The following is a 26,804-nucleotide window of genomic DNA, read 5'->3' as shown; positions in this document are numbered from 1 at the left end:
CTAAAAAAAAAAAGGAAACGGAGCCGTCTCATGCTCCGCCCCCCCCCCGCCTCCTCCTTGCTGGGCCTTCAGGGCTCAGGAGAAGGCGATGTATGGTTCAGCAGGTCCCAGACCCTAGGTCCACAACAGCCCCTGTGGACTGTTCCTGGGATCCTCTATGCCCTAAGGATGACCACCATGCTGTACTCTTCTAAAGCAGAAAACACAACCAGTGTTGGATTTTAACATCTTGCTAATTATAGTCTTGAAAAAGTTCATCATTTACCCAGTTACAAAAATCACAGCCAGTCAAAGTTGACATAAATGTTACAGATCGTCAGTAGGGCACTTTCCTCACTTGGCAGAAGATAAAACAGGACCAGAGAGGTCCAGGGAGTTGGTCAAGGTCACAAAGACAGGTGCAGGGAGGAATGGGAACTAAAATTCAGATCTCTCACCTCTATACCACAACTGCTCAATAAGAAAAAACAAACAGAAAACCCACCTGGCTCAAAATTACACAAGCTCAAGTAGCCACAAACAGCAAACAACCTGGTCCATCTCCTGCTGGTTTCCGCAGTAAGGCAGTTATGAACCCACAAGATGTACCTGTCACCATGACACGTGTGCGCATCGACTGTGTCGAAAAGGCTCTCCTAAACAAATGAAGAAAAACGTGGATGCTAGTTGAAGATTAGCATCATCTCCCATCAACGCTAATACGCTTTTTAGTTATTTGCAATTCTCTTTGTAAATCTGAGGGAAACATCATTGCCCAAATTAGCTCTTTTCACTCAATAAAGGCCATATTAGCATTCTGAGGTTTGTGTTTGCTTACCGCTTATTTAGAGAGAAGTCAGATGAGAAGTTGGGCTGCCTGCACCTGATTTCCATTTCACTGAAGACAGGTGAGGGGAGGAGCTCCGAAGTCCCCAAAGGCCAGGCCAGGTGCTCCCTGGCTGGAGCTGAGATGGGTTCACAGTACGGAGCCAGACCTCAGCCTGGAGGACCAACTACCTCCACAGCGTCGCCTCCCCTCAAGGACTGGCCCAGATGGGTGAAACTGACTCAAGTGACTCCAAGGTCTTCCTCTGCCTGAAACTCTCTGTCCTGTCCTCTCAGGGCTACATCCCTATCATCAAGTGATAACTCAACTGTCCCCTCCCTCCTGTCTACCCACTGAAGTGGGCTTCATTCCCCAGCCATGCTCTATACCGCATGTTCTTTCTAGTCTGTCTCTGCACTGAGAATGCTCCCCCCACTTGCTGGAATGGAAGCTCCATGACCCCTGCTGCCCCAGCGCTCACGTCATGGGTGCTCTACAGTTGGTGAAGAAGTGAAGGCAGGAATGAAAGTCTGAGCTGACAAGACCCTGGGAGTATTGCTTAAGAGGAAAAGGGCAGACTACGCTCCTGGTCCCAAATGTTTTCTCTCTCGAGTTCCACTGTGAAGAGGAAAATATCAGTCTTTGAAACCAGACTTGCATCCAAATCCCAACTTCTTTCACCACTGGCAGGATAATTTTGGCCTTGATAGTTTAACCAACTAGGGGCTCAGTTTTCTAACATGCAAACTGGCGGGGGAGGGCACTGACCAGGTTAGATGCCTGCCCCAGGACTGGATCAAAGGGTGGTGACCTTTCCCAAACCGCCACCACTCCCGAGTCACTCTATGCAAAGCCTGGGCCCCAAAGAGGACACCCTCCCTCTTCCCCTTGGCTTCAAGTGGCGACGGTCCTGAGAGTCCCGAGGGAAGGAGCGGCAAGTCACTGCCGCTCCGGCGCTGGCGCCCACGTCCGCCCCGGCCCAGCCCCTTCCGGTTCACGGTCGGCTGCTCCAGCTCTCGCGGGGGTCACGCACGGGTCTCAACCCGACCATCGGTTCGCAAGCGTTTCGGGGTACCGGACCGTACTCCTGTGGGGACCTCATTGGCACCACGGGCCCTCGTCCCAAAAAAGCATTCTCGCCCCGCACACGCCGTCACGCCTAGTTGGCGTTCCACAGCGTTGCCAACATTCCCCTCCGCCGCGCCGGTAAGACCCCAGGCCGACCCTTGCGCGCTCAGCCCGGCCGGCGCGGAAGAGGCGCGCGAGCACCGCGGACCACGTGACCGAGCGTGTCTCCCGGCGCCGTCCGCTAGGCGCGCACAGGTCGGGCGGGCAGAGGGCCAATTTCCCATGGTCCCTTCATTTGCATATAGAATGTAAGAAGGTTATGGAGACTATTAAATTTAACTTGGCCGTAATCACAAAGACATGAGAGTTGTGTGATACAAAAGGTCAAAACGTCTTGTATACTGTGAAATTTTTTTTAAAAAGGGCCACAGTGTAATCACCATAATCGTAAAAGTTTTTATATTCTTAGCTTTATAAACGTCGCGTGAAGCACGTATCACTGTGCTCGCTTCGGCAGCACATATACTAAAATTGGAACGATACAGAGAAGATTAGCATGGCCCCTGCGCAAGGATGACACGCAAATTCGTGAAGCGTTCCATATTTTTGTCCCTGAGTTTACCAGGTGCACAGTTTGCACGTTGATGCAAACACTTTACACATACAGGTTCTACTTTTTGTTTGACACAAAGGAAACTGTAGTCCCTGGAGATGGAGTAAAAGTGTGGGCAGTCAGATTCATCGCTTATGCTGTGCTTTTCACATCTGGCTCTCGGGCCCCAGTCTTCAACCTTTCAAATCTTGCTTCTGCTTCCCTCTGCATTATCTTGAGTTCTACTGTACCTTACACTTAAGGAAATGGCCTTGCCAAAGTTGATCCGTTTCATGTCCAAAACATAACAGGACCTTAGTGCTACCATAAACATAAGTTGTACTATACCAGGAACTTGGAACAAGACTGACTCCTCATGCTGCCTCTGAATCTTAAAAAAATAAAGTAATAATAATGCACACTCCTTACTGAACATCCATGGGCCAGGGCCTTCACCGGTATCTCATTTTAATATTCCTGACAGCCCTACCTTGTGGGTATTACTGCCACCATTTCACAGGAGACACTGAGAGGTAAAGCCACCTGGGCATGATCACTTACAAAGTGGCTGAAACAAGACCTGATAAGACCTTTAGAGGCACAGACCCTGAAAAGACCCAGGTTCTGCCCCCAGGTAATTCAATTGCAAAAAGCAGTCCTAATGAGTAAGATGAGAAGGGAAAAAAGGCCAACAAAGTTCAGATTTCCTGTGATGTGTTTGTCAGCGTTTTTTGAGGTACCAATTTCTTTCCAGGGGAAAAATGTTGGTGCATATGCTTTGCTGGTGCCCGAGCACGCGCGTAGTCCGCCTGGCGGTCTCTGCAGCCGCTGCGAGCCAGGTTGGTCTGTCTCCAGCGGCCGCACCGCTCCCAGGCTCTGTGCTCTCTTTAGTCAAGGCACACGGACAGTCTCGGAGCCTCAGGGCCGCCCCAGGGCAGCGGCGGGCCCTCTCCCGCCGGGCGCTCGGAGCTGCCAAGCAGCGTACCATCAAGGATCCATTTCTGTTCTCTTCAGTGGAGATGAAATGATCCTTTCCAGGTAACAGCCGAGAATAGGGATCCGTGGGACCTCTCGTTGCGCCTCCTTAGCTCACGGCCTCCAGTTCATGGAGTTAGAGGACAATCTTTGGCTTTCTTTTCTCCCCCCAAAGATGTCTGGTTCCTTGGAGGCCACTTGGATAATTGGGTGAGTAGTTTTAGAGGTCACTTTCTGGGATGTCCAACGAGGAAATGACCGGTGGTGGTTTGGCTCTCTCTCCTTCTAAAGAAACTCGTCATCCTTCGTCCCTCTTCTTGGCATAACCCTGGTCTCAGAGCAAAAACTAGAAAAGACACAAGCAATTCCTAGTGCTGTAAAAGCCAAAGACCTAGCTGACTTTCAGGGCTCTGCACAGTTCTATGAAGTAGGTATCCTTTGCCCCCTCATGTTATAGATGAGGAAGCTGAGGCACAGAGAGATTCAACAACTTGCCCAACCAATGTCACACAACTAGTCAGTGGCAGAGAAGGGACTGAGACACAGGAAATCTGGCTGTAGAGTCTGTGCTCTTAACCAAACACTATGCTCCCTGTGGGGACATAGAGTGGGACTTGAGGCTGTTTAGAATTAATGCAAAGAATATGCAGGCCCAGTTCTGCTTTTGTTGGTGGTCTAAATTCAAGGACAGGTCACATTTTTGTCACATTTTTGTAAAGGATCAAGGCTAGACTTTAGATCAGGGTAGCTGGGAATGGGTGGACAAGTGTGTGCCCCGTGACCTTGCAAAATTAGAGGGAGTGAAGGAGCACCCTCTTCGGGATGCAGTGGCAAAAGGAAGAAAGCTTTCCTGTTCTAGGTTGACAATCCCTCACCTGACACCTGCCCCCCCAAGACTAATCCTATTGATGAAGGATATTCTGAGCAGTAAGCCTGTGTTTAATTAACTATGCAAATGAGCTTAACTGCTTCCCGGTAGCTGCTGTCCAGAAGCACCTAGGGATTCCTTCCCCCAGAAATTTCCAGCACCCAGATAAACAACAAAGTTGGAACCTATTTATCTAGACATCTGTTGAGTACCTGCGATGCTTTGGGCCCTGTGTTGGAGGTTACAAGGAAGGGCAAGATGTGGCCCCGATTGCCAAGGCACTTACAGCCTATGAGAAATGGAAACACCAAGGATAACTCAGGGAGGTGGGCACCCTATTAGCTTCATTAACCAAGTGCCACAGGGACACAGAGGTTACTCCCAGGAATCCAGAGATCTTCCAGGTGTTCCTTGCCGACACATTACACTGAACTGCAGAGGAAACGAAGGTGGGCATCGACCTACTGGTTTCTCCCAGGTGAGTGAAAAAGCAAGCAGCTTGGCGCTGTTTCCATCTGCTCCTCCAGCTTCACTCAGTTTATCACCCTGGATTTGCTGGGACAGGTGAAGATAGACATCACCTGCCCCAACAAGCCTCCCCAGAGCGTTCCTCTGCTGAAAAAGGAGTGGGAGGTTGAAGAGGCATGTTTACCTCGTTCTTCACCCCCAGACCTCGGACTCCAGAGCCCGACCTCCTTGGGTACCACCGGGAGCCGAGGTTAGGAACAAACACCACGGAAGAACAGCCAGCTCCCCATTCCCCAAGCCCCACTTTTTCTCCCTAAGACAAGGCTCCCTAGTCTGGGGTCTTCGGACGCTGGCTGTAATGCCTAAAATGTGTCGCAAGGTGGCAACGTTGTGGCGATGAAAAGACTAAAAATCCTGGGTTTTTTTTTCAAAGCATATTTTCCCTATTAATGTTTCATTTAACTTAATTAGAATCTGGTAAACTAATTAAAGTAGCTACGAGCCCCGCAATCAGCAATAATTCGTATAATTATTGATAATTACATCCATACCAATCGTTTGGTTATTAACATTTGAGGGGTACAAACAACTCCTGAGAGGAGTCGGAGCCCAGGAGGGTTTTTGCGAGAGCTTTCTGGGTCGCATCCGCCTACACTTCCAATCCAAAGAGATTCTGGTCCAGGTGGGTCCGCCTGGCCCCAGCTGCCTACAGCTCTTTTCCCCACTTTGTGGAATTAGAAAAGGAAAGGTGAAAATGAATGTTTGCCAGCATCCTCTGTGTGGGCCGCGGCGACGCAGTAACTTCCTGCCTGGATAGTAACTGTTGATCCCATTTTACAGAGAAAGTGCCAGTTCCTAAGAAGCGGTTCCGCCCAGCGGAGAAAGGCGCTTTACTCTCCCAACCCGCGCTCCCCGCCGGGTCCTAGCTCCGCTCGTCCCTGGCACTCCCTAGGGACGCATGTCTCTCTCTGGACCTCAGTTTCACCTTTGGTAAAGTGAAGGACTGATCTGGTTGGTTCCACCCATAGGAAAAGTTCCCGCTCCCTGGAGGGTCCCTTTAGGGAGATCGCGCGTCCGAGGCGAGTTCATCCGTCAGCGACACCTCACAGTTTACCCGGCCATTTTCTCAGTCCCCTCTGGGTCTAGCCCTCGGAATAACCTGGGACACGAGGGCTCCGAGCCCCAGCGCAGGGTGCTCGGGGGCCTGGCTTCCTGCCTCGATCGCGCGGCGGGTCTCCCCGCCTGTGCCCCTTCCCGGAGGCCCCGAGCGCGCCCCTGCTCGCCAGCTCCGCCCCGGGCCCCCCGGACGACCCGCCACGAAACTTCCCCACCGGCGCAGCCGAGGGCTCCCGGGCCCCTGCTGCTTGCCCGGCGGCTGGGCACAGAACGCCCGCCTCCAGGGTCTCTGCCGGGCCGCCCGGGGACGCGCAGTGAGAGTCCTGGGGTATCGGAGGGCAGGGTCGTCGGGGCGCGCGGGTCCAGGCTGCGGAGTGATGCCCTGCGCTTGCTTCCTCCCAGAGCGCGTCCACGAGCCGCCGGGGACGGAGGCCTGAATATTATTTTAGAGGCCGAGAAGAGGCCTAGGAAGACTTACGGGCAAGACACGGCACCTCTGCTAGTCAGGTAAGGAGGGGAAATTTGATACCAAATGATTCCCGGGACCGTGCGCTTTCCCACATTCTCCTCCCCCTCCAAAAAGCGCGCTGCCATTTCCATCATTTATCTGTAGCCCAAGAAGCGGGTGCCCTGTGGAAACTGAGGCCGAAGGGGGAGGCACGTGGCGAGGTAAGGCCTCGGCAACCGCGGCCGTCCCCCCCGGATTCCAGCGGCCGGCGTATCTCACCTTCCTCCTTGGGCTCCTCGACGTCCGCAAACCCGGTGGGACTAAAATGGACGGAACGTCAAAAACCGCCAGGGCTCCCTCCGTTCAGCTAGCGGCGAGGCAGGCGGGAGCGCATCTGCGCACAAGCTGCGAGTCCCCCGCGTCCTTTCCAGGCCTGCCGGGCCCAGGCCCACCACTCTTACCTCGCCCCCGCCCCGCCCCGCCCCAAAGCTCCAGGGCCTGGCGGACAGTACCCACGCCTCCTGGCAGTTCTGGTTGAACCTGGGATTCCCGGCAGGGCCCGATTCGGTCTCTGAGCGCCCCGGAGGTGGCTTCTCCGGTAGGGCAGACGTGGAAATGGGCACGAGTAAACTCTCGGCCCCTGCGAGCGCTGGAGGGAAGAGTCAGAGACCTTGCAGTAGTTCTCATTCTCCGCCGAGGCCCAAGGGAGCGGGGCGGGGGTGGCCTTTGGGGCAAGCTGGGGGTGCCTAAAGGACTGGTGGAGAGATCGGGATGCTTGCTGCTGCCCACCTGAGAAAATGCGGGTCTCAGCCCGGGCGCCCCAGAGCCCGCGCTGTGGTCCCCACGCACCACCTGTTGCGCCCGTCTCCCCCGCCCCTCCCCCCGCCGCCCTCCCACCTCCACAGCCCCGGGAAGTAACAGATTTTTTTTTATTAAAAACAAAACAAAAGTCACGGATACAGGGTGGTCTCCCCAATCAGGCTCAAGGTGGTCTCCCTCTCGTGAGTCAGTTGCAGTTGTCGCCCTTTTTAAAGTGCTGTTACATTAAGAGGTTACAACAAAAAAATAGACAAAGCAAAACCCAAGAGTGAATGCAAAACGGGACCGGAAGTAGGTCCAGGAGAAGGAAGCAAATAACTTACAGCATAAATAAGTTAAAGTGAACCCAATACTGAACCGAGAGACTCACAGTACATTTATATCCATTGCACATAGCCACTTTGTCATTAGGAACAAGACTTTCAGAAGTGGACGGGACGGGGAGCGCGGGGCCAGCGAAGTTCCTACATTGTATTCACAATTGGGGTTCCGAGGCTGTACAGGGGGGAGAGGCCCCCTCCCCTTTCTTACCCCCTTCGGTCCGGTTAACCCCATGAGGTCCGATGCCCAGGAGTTCAACCGTGGGGCGAGGTGGTATTTACAGTTGGAAACGGAGACGGGGTCCTGGGCGGGGGCGCCCGGGAGGGGGCGGGCAAGGCCGAGGCGCCCGGGAGGAGAGCGGGCGGGCGGGAGGCTGTATTTACATCGGTCCAGTCCGAATGGCTTGTATCTCGCCTTAGGCCGCCGCGGCCGCGGGTATTTACAAGAAGAGAGCAGCATGGCTTGAGGGCGCGTGGGCGCGGCCGGGCCGGCCCTAGGGCAACAGCGGGGGCTTGAAGGAGCAGTTGCCAGTGCAGTGCCGGGGCGTCAGCATCTTGCAGGAGAAGTGGTGCAGGGCGTCGTGAGCTTCTGGAGAGACAGTCGATTGGGCAATGTTGGGCGCCTCGCCAGGCCTGCGCGGCCCACGGGCTCCCTCCCTCCTCTGTCCGCCCGGGTCTCACCCACCCCCTTCAGGCTCAGGGGTTCTCAAGCGAGAGCATCAGAAGGTGAGAGGGTAGTAGAGAGATCCTGGCTATCCAGAACCACTGCTCTAGTTCAATTGGCCCATTTTACAGAAGAGGAAACTGAGGCACAGTAAGAGGGAGGTCGATCGGCCCCAAACCAGATTTGGACCCGGTGGCAGATTTCCCAATGCTCAGAACTCAAGGGGCTCTTTCTCCCTATCCCACCATTCTAGCATCATTTCTCCATTAAAATCAATTTCCAGTTCCCTCTTCTCAGCTACTGATCTATGTAGACCTGGCCTTCCCCTCTCACTGGCACTGCCATTCATTCATTCATTCGTTCGTTCATTCATTCACTCATTCGCCTGCACAGCCAGCGCCTGGCACCCCTCCTTCTTTCCCCGGCTTCCTCACCTTTTAATTTCTGCTGGATGGCATAGCGCGCCTTCCTCTCTTGGTCAAGTTCGTTACACAGAGTATCTGGAAGACATAGGAAGTAGCCGGTGACCAAATGAGACCACCTTAGGGCCCGCTGGGGTCACAGCCCGGGCCTCACCCTGTTCTCAGCGCTCAGCCCCTGGCAGAAACAAGTCCCAGAGACTGAGGGAGGGGGCGTCAAAGCTCCAAACTGCAGCTTGGCAGAGGGAGGAAATGGCCTGGGATGGCGCTTAAAGGCAGACGGATCTAACCAAAATTAAAGCAAACTTAGGCATTACTTCCCAGGTAATTTTACGCCTCGATTTTTAATTTAGAAACCATGGAAATTGCCGCGATAAGAAGTTCAATCACTCCATGTAATGATGCCTGCAAGCCGTTTGCTGGGCTCGCTTGCCATTCTGAGGCTAATCAGAGTATACAAAGGATATTAAATAAAAAAATAATTGTTAAGTTACCTTCAATTTAAATCCAAATGACTGAGCCAACATTGCGGCTCCCGCCAGACGAGAGGCAGTTACGGCCCGTGCACGCGCTCACCTGACTCCCGTCTTACCTCTGACAATTTGCAGCTGTTGCACCATTTCTTCTCGATAAGCCAATTCCCTCTTCATTTGATCCTGAAAATTATCTGTGCAAATTGATTAAGTGAGAGCTGTTACGCACAGCCCCCTCCCTCGGCCGACTTTCTCCACTCCCCAGCCGCACCCCACCCCCTCCGTCTTTGGCCTAGTGGGAACCCCCAGAAAAGGAGGGTTCTGTGGCTCCGGCCTCGTGCGGAGCGGCAGCTACTTGCACTGGGGTCCCGGGCTCAGCCTGGAGCTTGCGGGAAGAAGGCTCTGGTGATGAGGTGGGTTGGGTCTGGATGGGGTACCTTTGAGACTCTGAAATTCTCGCTCCAGCTTCTTGCGGAGCTCCATTTGCTCCAGGAGCAGTTTTTGCAATTCGTCTGTGAAGGGGCAAGAGTGGGAGGTAAAGGAAGAGGATGGTGGGACTCAGGAGGCCCATAAGGTACCCAGGTCCTCCCCTGGCCGGTTCCCCTGAGATGGGAGTAGGGGAGGGCACGACCGGATGGTAGAGGCCCTCAACACTCAGTTTTTCCATCTGCACCCAAAGGATTTGGGCAAGAAATGGGGTTAGGGGATTAGGTTGCCCAGGAGAATCAAATTCAGGATAGTAGAATGCATGTTGGACTTCTTGGCCCTGGCCCCAGGTGCCAACCAGCATGGTTTCTGCTTTAAGTTGTCCCTAACTCCCTAAGCTTAGAGGTTGGCCTAGGATGATGCGGTTTACCCCTTCAATTGACAGACTTAATCCCTCCCTTCAATGATACAGACCAGGGGGAATCTGGTCAAAGCCTTGGACCTCTGCCCTGGAAAAATACATATATTCACAACAGTTTGTTTACAATTTCAAGAGGTCCCAAGACCCCAAATTCACGTTAAGAGCGCTCATAAGAAGCACCAAGGATTTTGAAGGTAATCACAGAGCCTGTAAAATCTGTAACTAGGAAGAGCGGAAGACCACCAGTGCTTCTCTCCCTCCCCACACCAATTTCCAAGCCCAACCCTGAGCTGGGTGGGGGCAGGGAGAAGCAATTGGGTGTGGAAAGGCCTGTTGGTGCCCTCAAAAGCAGCTCCAAAGGAGTGGCAGGGGGCTGCCCTGACCACGGAGCTATTGGTATCTGGTCCTCCACATGGGGAGGCTCTCTGAGAAATCCTCCCCTAGCAGGTGCTCAGAAAACACAAAAATGGGAGACAGAGAAGCAAAGTGGGTTAGAAGCTCCTTTCTCTGTGCCTCAAGTCACACTCTTCCTTTTGCAGTGGAGCAGCAACCCCAGGACCCCATTCCACAAACAAGGTCCATCCTCACCTTATTTAGGGTGGGGTGGAGTTGGTTATGCATTAACTCCAGGCGGGAAAAAAAAGAAACCCTCTGAGACATTCCTAAAGTAAATGCGTCCTCAAAATCTTGCTATTCAGAGGAGGCTGAGAGACCCAGATTGCCCTGACTGTCCACATGCATCAAGTTCTAAGGATCATTACTCATCTTTCTTTCTCACTGGGTTATTCAGACAGGCCCGGCCTTGGGAACTCTGGGGTGGCTGCTTCCCTCCCCCTGCTCACTTCACTCTTCCACTTCCCACCCCCGACCCCGACCTCTGTGCCAGGATAATGTGTCCAGGGAATTATCCCTTTGGCTCAATGAAGACTGATTCCCCAAGAGACTTTTCTTCTCACACTCACTCCTACACGAACAACACCCCTTTACAAGAAGGGCCCATCGCCCCCAAGCACAGTGTACCCCCATTTCACAGATTTAACCTCACCTCTGGCCAGGTTCTCGATATCCTTCTCCACTAGTTGAGTTCCCGTGACATCTAGGGTGAGCCCATCTTCACCTGGGATAGAAGGGCAAGTAAGAGGGGTTTTGTCCTGGGAGAGGCCTTGGGAGGGGAGGGGTGAGCTTCCTGGGAACTGTGCTAAGTTGGAAACCTATTTCAGATGCTCTGCCTTTAGAGGAGACAGTTACAGGCATCCAGTACTACCCACCTTTCAAGTCATTATTTTAGGGATACAGCCTTTATTTTAGAGAGTGACCCGCTGGAAGAGAGTGGACCCAGGGAAAACAGGCTATCTTAGGGCAGGAAGTGCCCTTTGACCTGTTTTATGTGGGTGATGGTGTTCCTCATATTCTAGTAAGCCTCCTTCCCTCACGGAAGAGCCTCAAACCCAGCAAGGAGGTAAGCAACTCAGGAAACCTGGCCTGAACCTTGCCCACACTATTTAAATATTTATGTGCCAGCCGCGAGAGAGGAACGGCAGCCCCTTAGGCTTGCCGCTGGAGCAGGTGGAAACCTGGGCGACCTGGGGCCCAGCTCCCGGGTGGGGGTGGAGTGCGAAGGTCCTAGGGCTCACCTCTGTCTGTATTTGCGGGACTTGGCTGGGAGATACTCCTTTGGTCTGGATAGGATTTCCTTGTTTCCAAATCGTCGGCGGTCGAGTGATTGTCTTCCTTATCTGGCTCTTAAAGGCAATAAACCGAGTTTCAAGGAGAGGCAAAGAAACCGTGACCCCGATACGGCCAGAGCTGCCGCGGTCGGGGCGCCCGAGCCCTAATTAAAAGCGTCGTGGACGCCGCTGGTTCCCGGCTGTGCGCCTGGGCTCGCACCCTCAGGCTTTGGGCCGGCCACCCCCTCCCCCGCGCGCGATCTGCTCATCTCCGGCTCCACGCCCCCTTCCCAGCCCCTTGGAAAAGAGCAAAACGAGCAGCCGAGCCCACCAGGGACAAGCGACCTACATCGCGTGCAGATACTGGGGCACCGCGAGCGCGCGTGGCCGCCGGGTCTACCTGCACCGAGAACGCGGCCCAGGCGGCGACCCTCAGGGTGGCGGCTGCGGGGGGAGACATCTTCCCCGGCCTGGCCTGCCCGGATTTCCGAGGGCCTCAATCCATTCTCTGAGAGCCACTGGGTCCCGCGCGCACGTGCCCCCGCGTTGGGCTGCAGCTACCACGGCACTTCAGGAGTCCCCAAAGGGGTGGCCATGCGTCCCCACCCGTTCCCGATCCGTCCTGACCACAGGGAACACTTGCTGAATAAATGAGAGGTTCTGAAAAGGACGCCAGGCGTGGTTTGTAAAAGGTTTAACCCAGTGCCTGAGGTGTACGTGAGCGGTATCTATGCGGTGGAGAGGGCGGATGTAAGTCGTTGGGAGTCCTCGCTTAGCTTCCTTTTTCTTTCACTGTTTTTCTTTCCCTCTCCCTCTTTCTCTCATTTTCTCTGCCTCTTTCCTCCTCTCGTCTTCCCTCGCAGGCCTCCTCTGGCCCCGGCCCTCTGCGCGCGGTCCCCCCATCACACTGGCCAGGGACCTCGGCAGGGGGGCTGGGGGCGTTACCGTGGGCCTCGGGGGTGCAGAGGTAGGAGGCCGCGGGCCCCAGCGCCGCCGCCGCGCTCTTCACGTGCTCCTCCAGCTCGGGCGCGTACACCTGCGGCGGCCGAGAAATGACAGGCGGTTAGGGGGGGCGTTTGGCGGCGGCTCGCAGCAGCCCAGACCTGCGCCGCGGCCAGGAGAGAACATGAGGGGGTGACGGAGGTGCGCTCGCCCGCTGGACCCGAGCGCCTCGGGCGGCCGTGACGCACGCGCCGCAGCCTTGCGCCCTCGGAGGCCGCATCACCGTTGTGGATTCCTGGTAATTATTAGCGCCCTCGAGAAAATTACCCGAAACACAAAGCGGCTCCCAAGCCAAGGGCAGCTGAAAGCCGCCCCCACCCTCTTCGCCCGTCTCAGCGTCTTCCCTCCCGCCCGCGCCCAGTCCCCGATATAAACGACGCCTTTCGCATCCGGCTAATGATTCGTGTTTTAATGGACCGAATGGAAATGTACAGGTGTGCGCACCCACTTTCAAGTGCACACCCCCCACCCGAACCCGCGGCCCCGGCAGCCAGAGAGCCCCTCTCCCGCCCCGCACACCTTCTCGACGACAGCTTCCTGCCAACGAACCCTGCGGTTCCTAGGGCAGGAATTCGAAGAGACTCGGAAAACTACGAGTTCGTGTGGAGGAAGATTCCGGGGACCCCGTACTGCGGCTTGGTGGAGAGGCATCCCTCTCCTCTGTTTACCGGCTCGTCTTCCCCGGGGCTCACATCCCCATCCAGGAGGGCGTGCTACCGGCCCGGCATCTTGAGCGCTTTTCTCTGGATTTTGGTCCCTTTCCTCCAGACCCATTTTACTTCTACCTTTCTGTCTCTGTGTGACTGCCAGTCTCTGCCTGTCTCCTCCCCACTCCCATCAACAAAAACACAGCACACGCATTTTTCAGGCCTACCCGCCACCCCCACCCCCCGATCTTCCGAAACCCTCAGTCGGGGGTCCCAGGGAGCCCAGCTCCACAGAGCTCCCGAAGCTGGGCCTATCCAGAGCAGCCGGGGCCTACTGCTGGAAGGCCCGCTCAGAACAAACTTCCCGTCCCCAACCCGGCCAGGGCCTGCCCCACATCCCAGAGCTGCCGAGGGGTAAGCAAAGAGGCGCCCCCAGCGGGGCGGGCGCGGGGCTCACCTTGGCCGGCGCGGGCCCCCCGAGCGGTCCGCAAGACTCTCGCAGCTCATAGCCGCCACTTGGCGGGCTCCTCTCCGGTCTCCGCACCATGTCGTCGGCCGCCAGGTCCCCAAATGCAGACCGACTGGCTGGGGGTAGACCCGGGGGGCGCCGGGGACGAGGGCTGCCGCCGTCGGGAGAGTCTGTGGGGCCGTCGGCGCCCGATGAGGTGGTAGACAGGGGCCCTGCCTGCTGGTCGCCATCAGGGCCGTCTCCTGTGCTGGGCGCGCCGGCTGCGCCGGGCTCGGCCTCGTCCGGGGCTCCCTCGTCGTCGGGGAAGCGGTTGGACTCCACGTCCACCTCGGGCTCGTCCGCAGTGTCCACGTCGGGGGAGGCGGAGTGGTAGCTGGAGCTGCCCTCGCTCAGAAAGTCCGGGCTCACGTAGCCGCCGCCGGACCCTGCGCCTGGCCCGGGCCCACGGGCTGGCCCGCCGCCGTACACGTCGCGGGCGCTACCGTAGAGCTTGGCGATGCTCTCCGCGTCTTTGACCACAGGCCGGAAGGCCGACACGTAGGAGCCTTTGCGTGCGGGCGGCGGGGGCGGCGGGGCCAGTGGGGGCGGCAGCGCCTCGTCGGCGCCCTCCTCGTCCAGCGGCCCGCGGGACAGCGCGCTGGGGCAGCGCTCCTCTGCGACCAGGCCGCCCTCCTTGGTCGGCTCAGCACCGTCCAGGGGCTCGGGGCCGCCGCCACCGGCAGCAGCCGCAGCCGCCGCCGCTGCCGCCGCTACAGCCGCCGCCACGGCTTTGGCTTGGCTTTGCGCGGCTGGATAGGGCGGCACTGGGAGACTGCCTGCCGCCGGCCAGAACATGGGAAACGTCGGGTACACAGTGGCTGCGGCAGCCGCCGCAGCCACGGCCGCTGCGTCCTTGGCTGCTCCGGGGGGCTGGTGACCCCAGAACATGGCGCCGCCGCCCGGGCCAGCCCCCGCACCGGGGGGCAAGTGGCCGGTTCCTGGGCCGCCCGCGCCTGCGCCAGTGCCTGCGCCCCCGCCGCTCCCGGTGCCTGGGCCGCCCTTGGGTTCGCCCGCGCCTAGCACGGGGTCGTCCTTTTTGGGGCAGAGGCCGAAGGCCGTGGGAAAACCGTAGGGATGAGGGAAAAGCGGCGGGGGCAGCTTCTGCAAGAGGCCAAAGCCCTTGCTGGGCACTGGGATCACTGGGTAGCTGCGTACGCCGGCGCCGCCACCAGGCCCTCCAGGGCCCGGGGGGCCGCCAGCTCCCGCCGCCAGACCAAGTCCCCGCTGCGCGTGAGGAGGAGGCGGTCCGGGAGGCCCGGCGGCCTCTTCTTCGCCACAACGCAGGCTTTTGTGGGGCGGCGGGCCTGGGGCCATCTCCGCGCCGCACCCCGGGCCGCCCCCGCCGCCACCACCAGCACCACCCTTCCCCTGCCCACCCGACCCGCCATTAGCGCCGCCGCCTCCTTGCAGCGAGAAAGTCCGCTTGCGAGTGCCACCATTGAACATGGCCTTGACGTCCTCCCAAGCGTGGCTCAGTTCGTCTGTGGCCGACTTGTCACTGAGTTTGAGGTGTCGGCGCCACGAGTTAAAGTTGGCTGCGTCGGGCTGCGTGTATTTGGCGTCGGGTGTGCGGTGCGAGTGGAAGATGAACTTGTTAGGCGAGAAGTACATGCTGCAGTAACCGCACTTGATACACTTGGCACGCGAGCTGTTGTAACGCGCGGGGATGAAGCTGCCACGCGAGCCCCAGGCGCACTCGTGCACCACATCAAAGGCGAAGTTCTCGGGCAGCTTGGGTGGCTTGTGCTCGCCCAGGAACGACTTGCAAAGGCGTTCGGCCTCGCGCTTGGTGATCATGCCGCAGCGGCGCGACGAGATGGGCATGGCCCCGGCCCGACGCAGAATCTCCAGTTGCACCGGTGTGCACTGCACGCATGTGATGCCCAGGGCCACGCGGCGGTTGTGGATCTCATTGTAGCTGTAGTTCTTGAGGAGGGTGTTGGAGATCTGCGCCAGGCATAGGCGCTCCTGACTGTCGATGACCAGAGACACGATAGGCACCCCGTACAGCGACGTCTCGCCCACCTGGTTGGGTTTGAGAGCGCTGGAGCCCGAGTAGGGCTGCAGCTCCTGCTTGGAGTTGGGCGAGGAGTTGCCCTCGCGCCCCGGCCCCAGCTGAGTGGTGAGAGCCTCCATGCCGCCGCTCCTGCGAAACAGAGAAAGCAGAGAGCCGATGAGCCATTTTCAGCGCCAACGCCGCTTGGGCCCGCCCAGCAGGGCGCGCCGAGTCGGGCGCGCGGGGAAACTTGGCAATGGGGAGTCCAAGCTCATTCGCCCCCTGGACGGGCGCCTTTTGTTATTCAGACGCGTGCTGGCGCTGGAACAAAAGCCCCCGGGGTTTGGAGGAGGAGTATGGGTAATTGAGACCTCAGGAATGCCCCGGTAGCTAGGAACCTGATCTTCTTTTCGGACAGGGGAGGAAGTGGGGCCCAGAGACGGAGAGTGACTTGCCCAAGGCCACACAGCAAAGCCATTGCCGAACCCAGGCTTCCTGGCGCCCAGATCCGTGCGTCTTCGGCCACCCTCGCAGGCTGCCCTACCCGTCCGGGTCCTGAAGCCCTGACGTCGGGGACAGGCCGCCCCTCTGCTCAGTCGCGCATGCACGCGGGCGGGGGCAGCGCAGGGAGGAATAGGGAGGGGGGAGGGGCGGTCACTGCCCATCTCCAGACAGCAGGGGGCGGGGGGGGGCGGGGGGGGTGGTTGGGAGGTGGAAAGGAGAAGGAGGAGGGCCTAGAGGCCGTGAGGGAGGCGGGGAGAGACAGAGGCGACCGCTGTTCGTGGTGCTGAACCCGACTCTTTCCAAAGCACGCCGTGAGTGCCCAGCCTCAGGGTTGCCCCCACTGCACCCAGCTCCGCGCCAAGCCGGCTCCCCGGGATAACAGCACTGCTTTCCACAAACACGATCTTTTCCTCTCACGCCCGGAGCCTCGCGTTCGTTGAGCAGAAAGATTCCGGCTGGAAATATAAACCGTTTTCTTTCCAACCATCGGTGGGATCAGGGTCAAGCAATTCCTAACCACATTTTCTGCATTTTTAGCTGCGTTCCAGACCAAAGCTGGTTTCCCTCCGGGTCAGCATGTGGGACGGAGAGGTTCTCAAGGAAGTTCCTCAGAAGCCACTTCTCTTTTGCTTCTAGGCATCCACTCCCTAAGTTTTCCTCCTTCAGATATGCCTTTCCCACTCAGGCCAAATGCAGTCTCTCCAGGTTCTGAGCTTCCTCTTTTGGAGCATCTTTTTTTTCTTTTTTTGAGTATCCTTCGTGCCGGGCTGTCCTGACTCATATGGGCTGAGAAGGATCCTGGCCGGTCTCTGAAGCCACCACAAGGCTCCAGGTCAAAAGTTACTGCTGGTCCCGAGCTTTGCTCTCTGGCCGAGGCAGGGAGGCAGCCGCGTCTGCGGACATCAGCAGCGGGAAGGACCCGGGGATTGATGCTTGGGGCCCCCTAGGTGGCTGAGCCCAGCCATGTATCCTCAGACACCGAAGGCTCCCACCCGGCCCATGGCTGCAGGGGCTCCTGCGGCCCAGGCAGCCCAACCCCAAGGGCCCCTCCTCTAAACTCGGCAGAAAAGGCAAATCAATTTTCAAAAGGGGCAGCTCTAGCAGGACAGGGCATCCGAGCTCAAAAGCTTCATCAAGGAGACTGGGATCTTCTGTCAGTCTGCCTCCCTCCCTCCCTCTCTGTTTGTCTAGGTACCCCGCATCTGTCGGTCTTATCTGTTCTGAGCTGTCTGTCTCTCCTCGCTAGCTCCTCTTTCTCCCATCTGTCTTCATACCTTCTTCAAGTATCAAGCTATTTATCTGTTATCTGTCTTTCATCTTTATCTCCGTGGATCGAATTGAAACTAGTAGACCCTCCTTTTGCGTTGAAGTCCCTTGCAACATTTTAGGAGGCAAAAGCACTGTCCTAACTCCTCGGCTGAGGGCTCTGCAAGAAAAGCCCCGCACCCCCCTTTTAAGGGTTCTCAGGCTAGGGAGGTGGCGAGGGAGCCACGGTTCTGGGAAATGATAATGTCTTCTCGGTTTCCCGAAATCGGCAAGTGTGCCTTGCCCGCATGCAGTGAAGGGAGCGCCCTGATCCGAGCGCGTCCTCCCCAGACTGACGGTCTGGAGTCCCCCCGGGGTTTTCCCTAATGGGGGAGGGGGCTCCGGACCCCGGATCCAGGAGAAGGGGAACCCTTTCCGAAATTCGGAAAGGAACCGAATTTCGAAAGCCAGAGTGGAAAGCCCGGGCAAAGGGTTGTGCGCAGTGACAAGGAGCAGCGGCCAGGGCGGCTCAGGGAGCCCTCGCCGGCTCGTGGGGCTTGAGGGGTGAGCTTGGAGAGGGCGACGAGGCGGGAGGCAGGCAGCGCAGAGAGTGAGGCGATGGAGTCTTTAGGTATAATAATAATAACAACGACCACAAGAACCCAAATCGGAAGAACTAAACGAAAAAAGCTGTAGAGACAGGGCGCGGGGGCAGCCGGCGACCGGGCGCGGGTACTCACCGTGCGGCGGCGGCTGGAGCCGGGCGAGCGGTGAACGGAGGTGCGCGGCGGGCGGAGCGGCGGGCGGGAGTCCGGGATCCGCTGGGCTCTCCGGGTGACGGCGCGGCCCCTCCCCGCGCGCGCGCACAGCCGCGCTCCCGGGCTCCCCGCGCTCACACTCGCGGTCCCGCTGGCCCCTCCCGCGCGGCGCCGTCTCTCAACTGGCGCGGGGCTCCAGGGTCCCGGGCGGGGAGACTTGTGCCCTGTGCCTTTGCCCCTGATGCCCCGGACGAGCCCGGAGTGGAGGCCGAAGCCTGGAGCGCATGGCGCGGCGGCTGGCAAGGCGCGGTGACAGCCCGAGTGGCGAGGCCAGCGCGGGGCGGGCGCGCCTGACATCTGCGAGCCGGGGCGCCACACCCACCGCCCGCGCAGTCACTCGCGCCCTCCCGGGGTCCGCTAGTCCGCGGGCCACGCGCCGCGCCCTCCGCCTCCCCACAGCCCCCGGGTCTGGGCGCCCCAGGTAAGCGGCCACACACCTGCTCCCTGCGCCCGGCACCTGCGGCCCAAGCTCATTAAGGGGACCAGGAGGGAGGTAGGGCCTGGGGCCACAAAGTTTGCCCCCAAGAACAAAGTGCGAAGGCCTCAGCGCTCCCGGCTAAGGGGCCAGGACCGAGACCAAAGCCAGGTAATGGGGCTACGGAAGATTCAGAAGGAAAGGGAGAGGGGATGGGTACTGTACTTTTGTGCCAAGGCAGTGGCCTTGGGAAGCCAGTAGTGTGGGGAGCCGGAGAAGAGATCAGGATGTGGGGTACCAGGGGAATGGCAGCTGGAAAAGGGCAGAACCAACTCCCCCACGGCTTCAGACTTGGATGCGAGGTGTCAGGACAGCTCCAGCCTGGGGAGGGGCGACCTCCTGCCTCCTTCACTGAGCTGTGGACTCGGGAACTGGGTTTGGAGGTCCTAGGCCTTGACTCTCCCCCCCGCCCCCCAACACCAACCAGCCCAGGGCTGGATCCAAGTCATCACTGGGAGATACCTGGGGTCAACTACTAGTTGACCACTAGACTACTCCCTAGCTCTCCTGTGAAATCAGTTTCCCCGTGGTGGGGTTCTAGCCCCTGATGCTGCAGACGCTCCCTGGCATCTTCTCTCTTCCCAGAGCTCCATTTCTCTCCAGCCCTCTCTTTTCTCTGTCGGCTTCTGTCTTCACCATCCTTTCCCCCACTATCCCAGTGGGTCTCATCTTCTCCCTCTCTCTCAATCTCCGTCTTTCCTTATTTGAGTTATCAGTCGCACTCCCTCCCTCTGTGCCCGCACCCGTACGCCCTCTCGCCTCCCACCCCTCCGTGGCATTAAGTGTCCTTAATGGACACGTTAATTAAACTATAATTAATCATACTGTCCGGCCCAAGTTTGAACAATTACCCTAATCAAACAGAAGTTAATAATGGCAGGCATGGCCCGGGGCGCGGCGGGCCGCCAGGGCAGGGGGCGCAGCGGCTGTGGCGGCTACCGACGCGGGCAGCAGCGACGAGAGCAGCCCGTCCTTGGAACCCGGGCGGCGCCATAAATCTTCCGCGGCCAGCGGCGCCGGGTCGCCCTCGCCCCCGCCCCCTCGTTTTCCCTCTCGCTCTGGGTTACAGGCCCTCTCCCCTCCGGCACTCGGGCTCCTCTAGGGTTCGTCTCGCCCTTCTCCTACACTTCTCTCCTCTGTTTCTCTCTTCCCTGCGGGGTCGCAGGGACCCTGGGGCACGCCTCAGGGGGTGGGAGCGGATCGCCCAGGCCTACTCTCGGAGAGAGGGGGCGGCCAGGCCCTAGGACTCGTTTGCCACCCCCTTCTCCCCTTGGCTAACGCGTTTTCCGAGGTCACGAAACTACCCTCCCCCCCAAGCTTGAGGGCTTAGTCTCTGCTGCGGGGTCTCTTCTAGAGGGGTTCTCGCTCCTTCACCTTCCAGAGTTCCCGTCTCTCTCTCTTGGATTTCCTTGTCTTTCTTTCTTTCCTCCCAGAGCCTGCTCAGCCCCTTTTCTCTCTCTGACTCTTGCCCCTCCACTGGCGCGTCTTTCCCAGGCTCTGCCTCTGTCCCGTTCTAACTCTGCCGATCTCTACCTCCCTCCCGCCCCACTTCCCTCCAAGGAAGACAGGAACCTATTTTCCGTCCCGGTCCGAGAGCCGCCCCCAGCCTCCACCTGCTCATCCCCCCTCCCTCGGCCGGCCTCCCCACCCCATAATTACAATCCCGTTCGGTAATTATTCTTAGCCTCCTAATGATTTTTTAAAAGGCATCTCAGAATTCGGCGTGGTGGTGACAACGGTCTCGGAGCCAGGACGCCCCCGGGATGGTGGGGCTTGGGAGTGGGAAAAAGATGGGGAGGATTCCCCTGAGCAGGGCCTGCCTACCCTGCCTCTATTGTACTGCGAGGGCCAGCAACGCCTCTGGAGCCGGCCTCTAGAGAACTCCCGGCAGCCGGGCCGCGGGGCCCCGGGGACTTCTCAGACAAAAGTTCTCTTTGCGGGTTGCAACGCCAGGGGGGTGCAGGTTCACCCCTGCGTCTCCGTTCAGAACCAAACTGCGGACAGCTCCCTGCACCCGGTCCGGCTTCGCAGACCCAGCCTGCTCTCTCACCCGGCTCTGCACTGGAGAAAGACTTAAAGGAGCTTGGAGAGAGGCTGAGGAGGCGGCACCACTCACTTGAGGGGTAGTGATCTCCGGGGAGCGGGTCTTGGGGTCGGAGCTGGGCTCTGCTCTGGACCAGCGTCCAACTGGTTAGTATCACCGCAAAGAGCATTTTACAGTTTGCAGAGAGCCCTTTCTCACAACAGCCCTGGAAATAGGTAGAGATCATTTATTCCCATTTTACAGGCAGGAAACCGAGGGTCAGGCAGTGGAAGCCAACTCACCCAGGTTCCTCGGTCAATAAGGGGTGCAGGCTGATCTCCCAGACCCCAAATGTCGTGCGTTGCATGCTGCCTGGAGGGCCTCGTTTAGTGAAGGAAGACAAGCGCTGCACAGCTCAGGAGGAGCTTTTGGGATCGCCCTCAGAACACTCCGTGAGGAGGAAACAGGCCTAGCAAAGCCAGGTCACTTGCTCAGATGAAGGCAGCCAGTGCGGGGCAGCGCTGGGACTTGAACTCAGGCTCAGACAGGGGAGGGTGGCACCCCTCTTGCTCAGACAGGGCTCTGAGTCGTGCGGCCCTGTCCAGAGCCTGGGGAACCCGTGGGAGTCGGTGCCCTTGGCCTTCCTGACCCCCATTGGCGCTGAATCTTTTATCCACTGCCGTGTGCACCAGGGTCGGAGGGCCAGACTGTGGATCAGGGACGCGCCTGGCGTGCAACCGACCAGCCCTGGGTCTGTGCTGCCTCTGAGCCCCCGGCGTCGCATGCACAGAGCCGGGCGTCCCACGCCCATTCCGGCTCCCACTTGGTCTAGGGCTGGGCGGTCGCGCCTCCTCCTCAAGCACGTATCTTTCACCAGTTGAATTAACGGCAGTTTTCGTCAGTTAATTAGGTTTAATTTACATAATTAGTACAGTATAAAGAGGATTGGGGATAATCATGGGGTACGTAGCGCTTACTGTGTAAACACGTATTCTGAATTAAAAATCAGATGTAATTAAGGCGCGCAGGCCCTGTTTAGGCAGGGTTTTAATTGTAATGAATTTCTAATTAACACTCAATGATTGCCAAATGCAAAGGGCTGTAAAATTTTCTTGTAGTTTTGCTAATTTATTGCTTACTTAATATCTGGATATTAATCCGACGACCAGATAGACCCTAGCCCCTCCCAGCGGCCCGGCCCCAGCAAATGAAGGTGGCTGGGCGGGGCCTGCTGGCCGCAGCTGAGAGCAGAGGTGAGATCGCGGGGGAGGTGAGGTCGCGGGGGAGGCGGGGGCCACAGAACCCGCACGAAGGTGCTCAGAAGTACCCACCTCGCTCCGTGTGCAGACGGGAAGACTGAAGCTCCAGGGAGAGGCCAGGGCTTGCCAGAGGCCATACACTCCGGGTTCCTGCCTCCCAGACCCGGCTCTTGGGGATCAGAGGCCAGGCCAGGGCTCCTGCCAACGAAGGACTTCTCCCTCGGGAAATGAAAAGGAGGGAGAAAAGTCTCAGCCTAGATCCAGTTCTACTGTCCACTTGAGTAACCATGGACCTTGACTTGGCCTCAATATGTGCATCTGTAGGATGGGCACACTGGCACTTTGCAGGAGTGAAGGGTTGACTCAGAGGCCCAAGGGCACTGCAGATAAACATCTTTCTTCTGGAGCCCTGAGGGGATGGGGGGTGGAGCTTGAGGGACACTGCTTGAGTGTAGGTCGCTTAAGCTTGGAGGAGGGGCAGAGCCTGGAGGACTTGAGAATGGTTTGAAGGTTGCAGGGCCTGGCTCTGCCCAATCTGGGGCTCTCTCTGCACTTGGGGATGCAAGTTAGGCTGGGAGGGACTGAGGAGGGAGCCCAGGACAGACTTATTTGCCCCAACCAGACACAGATATCCCCAAGGCCTGAACAGAGGTATTTGTGAAAGAGGGTGGGTATCTCAGCCGGCGCCAGGACTCCTCCCCAACCCAAAATCTCTAGTTTGGGTCCCAGTTGCCTCTCCTCCCCCAAGGGTTCACCTGCTGTCAGTCCCAGCTTAGCTCTAAGTCCCTCTCTATCCGAGATCTTTAGCACAGGGGAGACTCTGTGGGACTTAGAAATTTCCTACCAAGCCAAGGAACACACAGGAAGAAAATTCAATGGCCCTTAGAGGCCTCCGCCCCACAGAGCAGGCTACCTTCATTTCTCTCCTCAGTACCTGCCTTTCAGAAGCCTCAGAGGACTCTCCTGGACACTACACTGAGCCTCCTCTAAGCCTGTCTGCTTGCCCGGACCCCTCACTCCTGTCTGTCTGATGCTATTTTATTTTCTTCATTGGATTGTTTACTGGTTAATATTTCCTGATTTGTTTGTGCGTGTTTTCTGTCTCTCCCACTGGAATGTTTTGTTCGCTGTTGTATTCCCAGGGCTTAGAACAAGGCCTAGCACACAGTTGGTGCTCAACGTGTTTGTTAAATGAATGAGTGAACAACATTTGAATGGAAGGGCTGTGACCAGACTTGCTGGCCATAGTGATTGAACGGTGCCCTTGTTGTTTAGTGGCCAGTCAGGTTCTTCAAGAGTTGTAGGTTCTATGCTTCCTGGTGATGTCTAGGAAGGTCTTGGGATTCTCAGCCTCCACACAGATTCAGGCAAGGCTACTCAGGCAGAGCTTCTGAAGGCTGAAGGCTGGTTCTCACAGGAGGCGGGGAATGGGCTCTGGCAGGCAGGTAGGGAGCACCTGGCAGGCTTGCTGAGTGCTCCCTGGTAGCAAGGGCTTCCTTCCCAGGGCCTCCTCCACACAGCATGGTGGGCGGAGGGGCTGGAAAGAGAACAGACTCTGGACTCAGCAAGGCTTGGGTTCAAATCCCAGTTCTGCTCTGTTTGAGTCTCCAAACTTGCATCTGTAAAAGAGTTCCTGGTCTTACAGGATATCCTGGGTCCCACAAGGATGTCATAAGGATTAAATAAGGTGCTGGGTATACGGCACATAGCCAGGTCTGGGACTAGATTGAGTGCCTCGGGTGCACAATTTAAGCAGGGATTCACTCTCAGGCTCCTGAAAATTCTCCCCATAGTCCCAGCCTTGCACAAGCAGACGGCACGGAGTAGGTACTCAGTATCTGTGAGTTCCCCTTCCCTAACAGCCTCAGATCAATTCTGGACAGCTGCCTGAACGTTGGTGGGGTTCAGTCTGCTTGCTGGGACAGGTTGACCTTTTTTGCCATGTAATTCACATATTTAAAGTGTACAATTCAGTGGTTTTTCATGTATTCAAAGAATTGTACACCATCACCACTATCAATTTTAGAATAGTTTCATCACCCCAAAGAGAAACCCATACCCATTAGATATCACCCCATCTTCCCACCCTCCCCCAGAGCCTGGCAACCATTAAACTACTTTCTCTTTGCCTATTCTGGACTTCTCATATAATTGGAAACGTACAATATGTGGTCTTTTGTGTCTGGCTTCTTTCACTGAGCATGTTTTTTTTTGTTGTTTTTTTTTAAGCTGTACGCGGGCTTCTCACTGTTGTGGCCTCTCCCGATGTGGAGCACAGGCTCCGGACGCGCAGGCTCAGCGGCCATGGCTCACGGGCCCAGCCCCTCCGCGGCATGTGGGATCTTCCCAGACCGGGGCACGAACCCGCGTCCCCTGCATCGACAGGCGGACTCTCAACCACTGCGCCACCAGGGAAGCCCATCACTGAGCATGTTTTTAAGGTTCATCCATGCAGTAGCATCTATCAGTACTTCATTCCTTTTTATTGACAAATAATATTCCATTGTATGGATATCCACATTTTGGTTTTTCATCCACTGATGAATATTTGGGTTGTGTCTACTTTTTGGCTATTTGGAATGAAGTTGCAATGAACATTAATGTACAAATTTTTGTGTGACTGTATGTTTTCATTTCTCTTGGGTACATACTAGGTGTAGAATTGTCAGGTCACATGGTAACTCTATGTTTTTCTTTTTCTAAGGAATTGCCAGACTGGTTTTCCAAAGCACTGCACCATTTTATATTCTTACCAGTAATGTATGAGGGCTCTGATTTCTCCACATCTTTGACAGCACTTTTTATGATTATTTTTTTTTATTATACCATTCTAGTGGGTGTGAAATGGTATCTCACTGTGGTTTGGGCTTGTATTTCTCTGCTGAGTAATGATTTTGAGCATCTTTTTCATGTGCTTATTAGCCATTTGTACATCTTTCGAGAAATGTTTATTCAGATCCTTTGCCCACTTTTTCAACTGGATTGTTTGTATTTTTATTATTAAATTGAAAGAGTTCTTTATATATTCTAGATACAAGTCCCTTATCAGATATGTAATTTGCAAATATCTTCTCCTGCCCTGTGAGTTGTCTTTTCACTTTCTAATGACGTCTTTTGTTTTTAATTTTGATGATGTCCAATGTATCTTTTATTTTTTGCTGCTTGTGCTTTTGGTGTCAAAACTGAGAAGATTTTGCTAAACCTAAGGTCATAAGATTTACTCCTATGTTTTCTTCTAAGACCTTTATAGTTTTAACTCCTACATTTAGGTCTCTGTTCCATTTACAGTATTTTTCGTGTCTGATAGAGGTAGGGATTCAAATTTATTCTTTTGCATACACATACGCAGTTGCCAGAGCACCATTTGTTGAAAATATTATCCTCTCCCCATTAAATTGTCTTGGCACCCCGCTGGCTTTTCTGGTCTGGAGAAACGACTATCTTCCTTTCTCCAGGAGAGATGGGGCCTCCCCAGAGAGGGGGGCCCAGCCAGCCTCCTCCCTCTGCAGATGTAAATGGAAGCTCACTGCTCAGGAATCAGGAACCAGTCATTCCTCCACAAATATTGTTGAGGTGTTCCCTCTTCCCCCACTGATAATTCTCTTCTTCCTCTGCCTTCTGATGTATGTGGCATGTGCCTTCATTACGACACGGTCTGGGACGAAGTGACAGTGGAGTGTTCCATGTCTCTTAGTAGAGCGAGAGTTCTGAAAGAACATAGTCTGCATCTTACAGGGAGACAGCTGTTGCTGAGGAAACAGCCTTCACCTCAGACAGATCTGGGTTTAAATCTTATGGCTACTACTTCCTGGCTGTGTGGCTTTGGGTGAATTGCTTCACCTCTCTGAACCTCAGCTTCCTCAATCATGAAATGGGCATGCTGGCATCACAGGAATGTTGGCAGAACTAAATGAGATGAGAGGCCCCAGTCCAGAGCCTGGCACACAGTGGGAGCTCCAGTTTTCTTAGCTGGTATTAATGGAAATAGGAAAGTGACCCTCCTCCCAATACCACTGCTCCACCCCAGCCCTAATCTGTCCCTCTCTATCCCTTTACCCTGCTTTATTATTTTATTTTTAATTTTTTTAGTTGTACCTCCCCACACACCAGAGGCTACAAGGAAATGAATGAATCACACCTAAAGACTAATAATAATAATAGCTATTACTTATTTTCTGTTACACTGTGTTAGACATTTGTCATAAATGCATTTCTAATCTTCACAATAACCCTGCAAAGTAGATATTATTATCCCATTTTGCAGTTGAGGAAACTGAGGCTCCAGAGTGCAGGGACTAGTTTGCCTTGATCCCTACTGTGTCCCCAGCTCCTGGAACACAGGAGGTGCTGAGGAAGGATCTGATGAATAAACAGTGTCTTCAGAGTCTCTACTGGGCCCTGGGGGGAGTCCCTAGTCCTTGGTACTGGGATGACTGAGGCCCTGTAAGGGTCAGCCTCCAGGGCTCAAGGAGGCTGAGTTCTGAGCCCTGTCGGGGAGGGAAATGGGTAGGGGAGTGGAACTGGAGGAGGGAAACTGACTCCTGGAGAATGGGAGTTGGTGGTGCTGGTGCATGGTGCTGGGAGAGGTGGGGGGAGGGAGGGAGAGAGAAGGAGAGCGGGCAAAGGCTGGTGAGTGGGGAGGGCAGCTGAGGATGGGGGCCCGGAATATGGGCTTGTAAACTGTAAAGGGCTGTGTGCACGGAACAGTGTATTCCAAAGGCATTTGGGACAGCCTGGGCTGGAAAATGAAGAGGAGACATTTAGTTTCCTATTGCTGC

The 26,804-nt window shown here is 56.3% G+C and overlaps 1 protein-coding gene and 1 non-coding gene across 3 annotated transcripts; one reads left to right on the top strand and one right to left on the bottom strand.

The window, feature by feature from the left end:
• Positions 1 to 2,374: 2,374 nt before the first annotated feature.
• On the top strand, positions 2,375 to 2,481 carry LOC114905435. The gene has a single exon (XR_003796260.1). It is a non-coding gene; the product is annotated as a U6 spliceosomal RNA (small nuclear RNA).
• A 4,762-nt stretch (positions 2,482 to 7,243) lies between these two features.
• On the bottom strand, positions 7,244 to 22,167 carry SKOR1 (SKI family transcriptional corepressor 1). Of its 2 annotated transcripts, none has more exons than XM_029239322.1 (9): positions 16,074 to 16,267; positions 13,656 to 15,852; positions 12,495 to 12,585; positions 11,517 to 11,624; positions 10,928 to 10,999; positions 9,473 to 9,547; positions 9,155 to 9,229; positions 8,578 to 8,643; positions 7,244 to 8,068 (listed from the first exon to the last, which is right to left on the bottom strand). In XM_029239322.1, the coding sequence occupies exons 1-9, from the start codon at positions 16,178 to 16,180 to the stop codon at positions 7,974 to 7,976; spliced, it is 2,886 nt and encodes a 961-aa protein (XP_029095155.1). In that variant the 5' UTR covers positions 16,181 to 16,267; the 3' UTR covers positions 7,244 to 7,973. The 2 variants fall into 2 exon arrangements, with proteins under 2 accessions (XP_029095155.1, XP_029095156.1); XM_029239323.1 differs by lacking the exon at positions 16,074 to 16,267 and adding an exon at positions 22,099 to 22,167 and having other exon boundaries at positions 7,900 to 8,068.
• Between the last annotated feature and the right edge of the window lie 4,637 nt (positions 22,168 to 26,804).

This window comes from Monodon monoceros, unplaced genomic scaffold (assembly GCF_005190385.1).
Source record: "Monodon monoceros isolate NGI ecotype Baffin Bay Population unplaced genomic scaffold, NGI_Narwhal_1 Super_Scaffold_21, whole genome shotgun sequence".
Lineage (NCBI taxonomy): Eukaryota > Metazoa > Chordata > Mammalia > Artiodactyla > Monodontidae > Monodon > Monodon monoceros.
Note: the sequence above shows the minus strand (reverse complement) of the source record. Positions and strands in the feature narration are given on the sequence as shown.

Bases quoted from the DNA above. Each gene is read 5' to 3' on its own strand.
- SKOR1 (XM_029239322.1), bottom strand. From the start codon at position 16,180: ATGGCTTTGCTGTGTGGCCTTGGGCAAGTCACTCTCCGTCTCTGGGCC. The intron at 15,853-16,073 runs GTCTCAATTACC...TCTGTTTCGCAG, and splicing joins GCTACCGGGGCATTCCTGAG to GAGCGGCGGCATGGAGGCTC. The intron at 12,586-13,655 runs GTGAGCCCCGCG...CGGCCGCCGCAG, and splicing joins GGGGGCCCGCGCCGGCCAAG to GTGTACGCGCCCGAGCTGGA.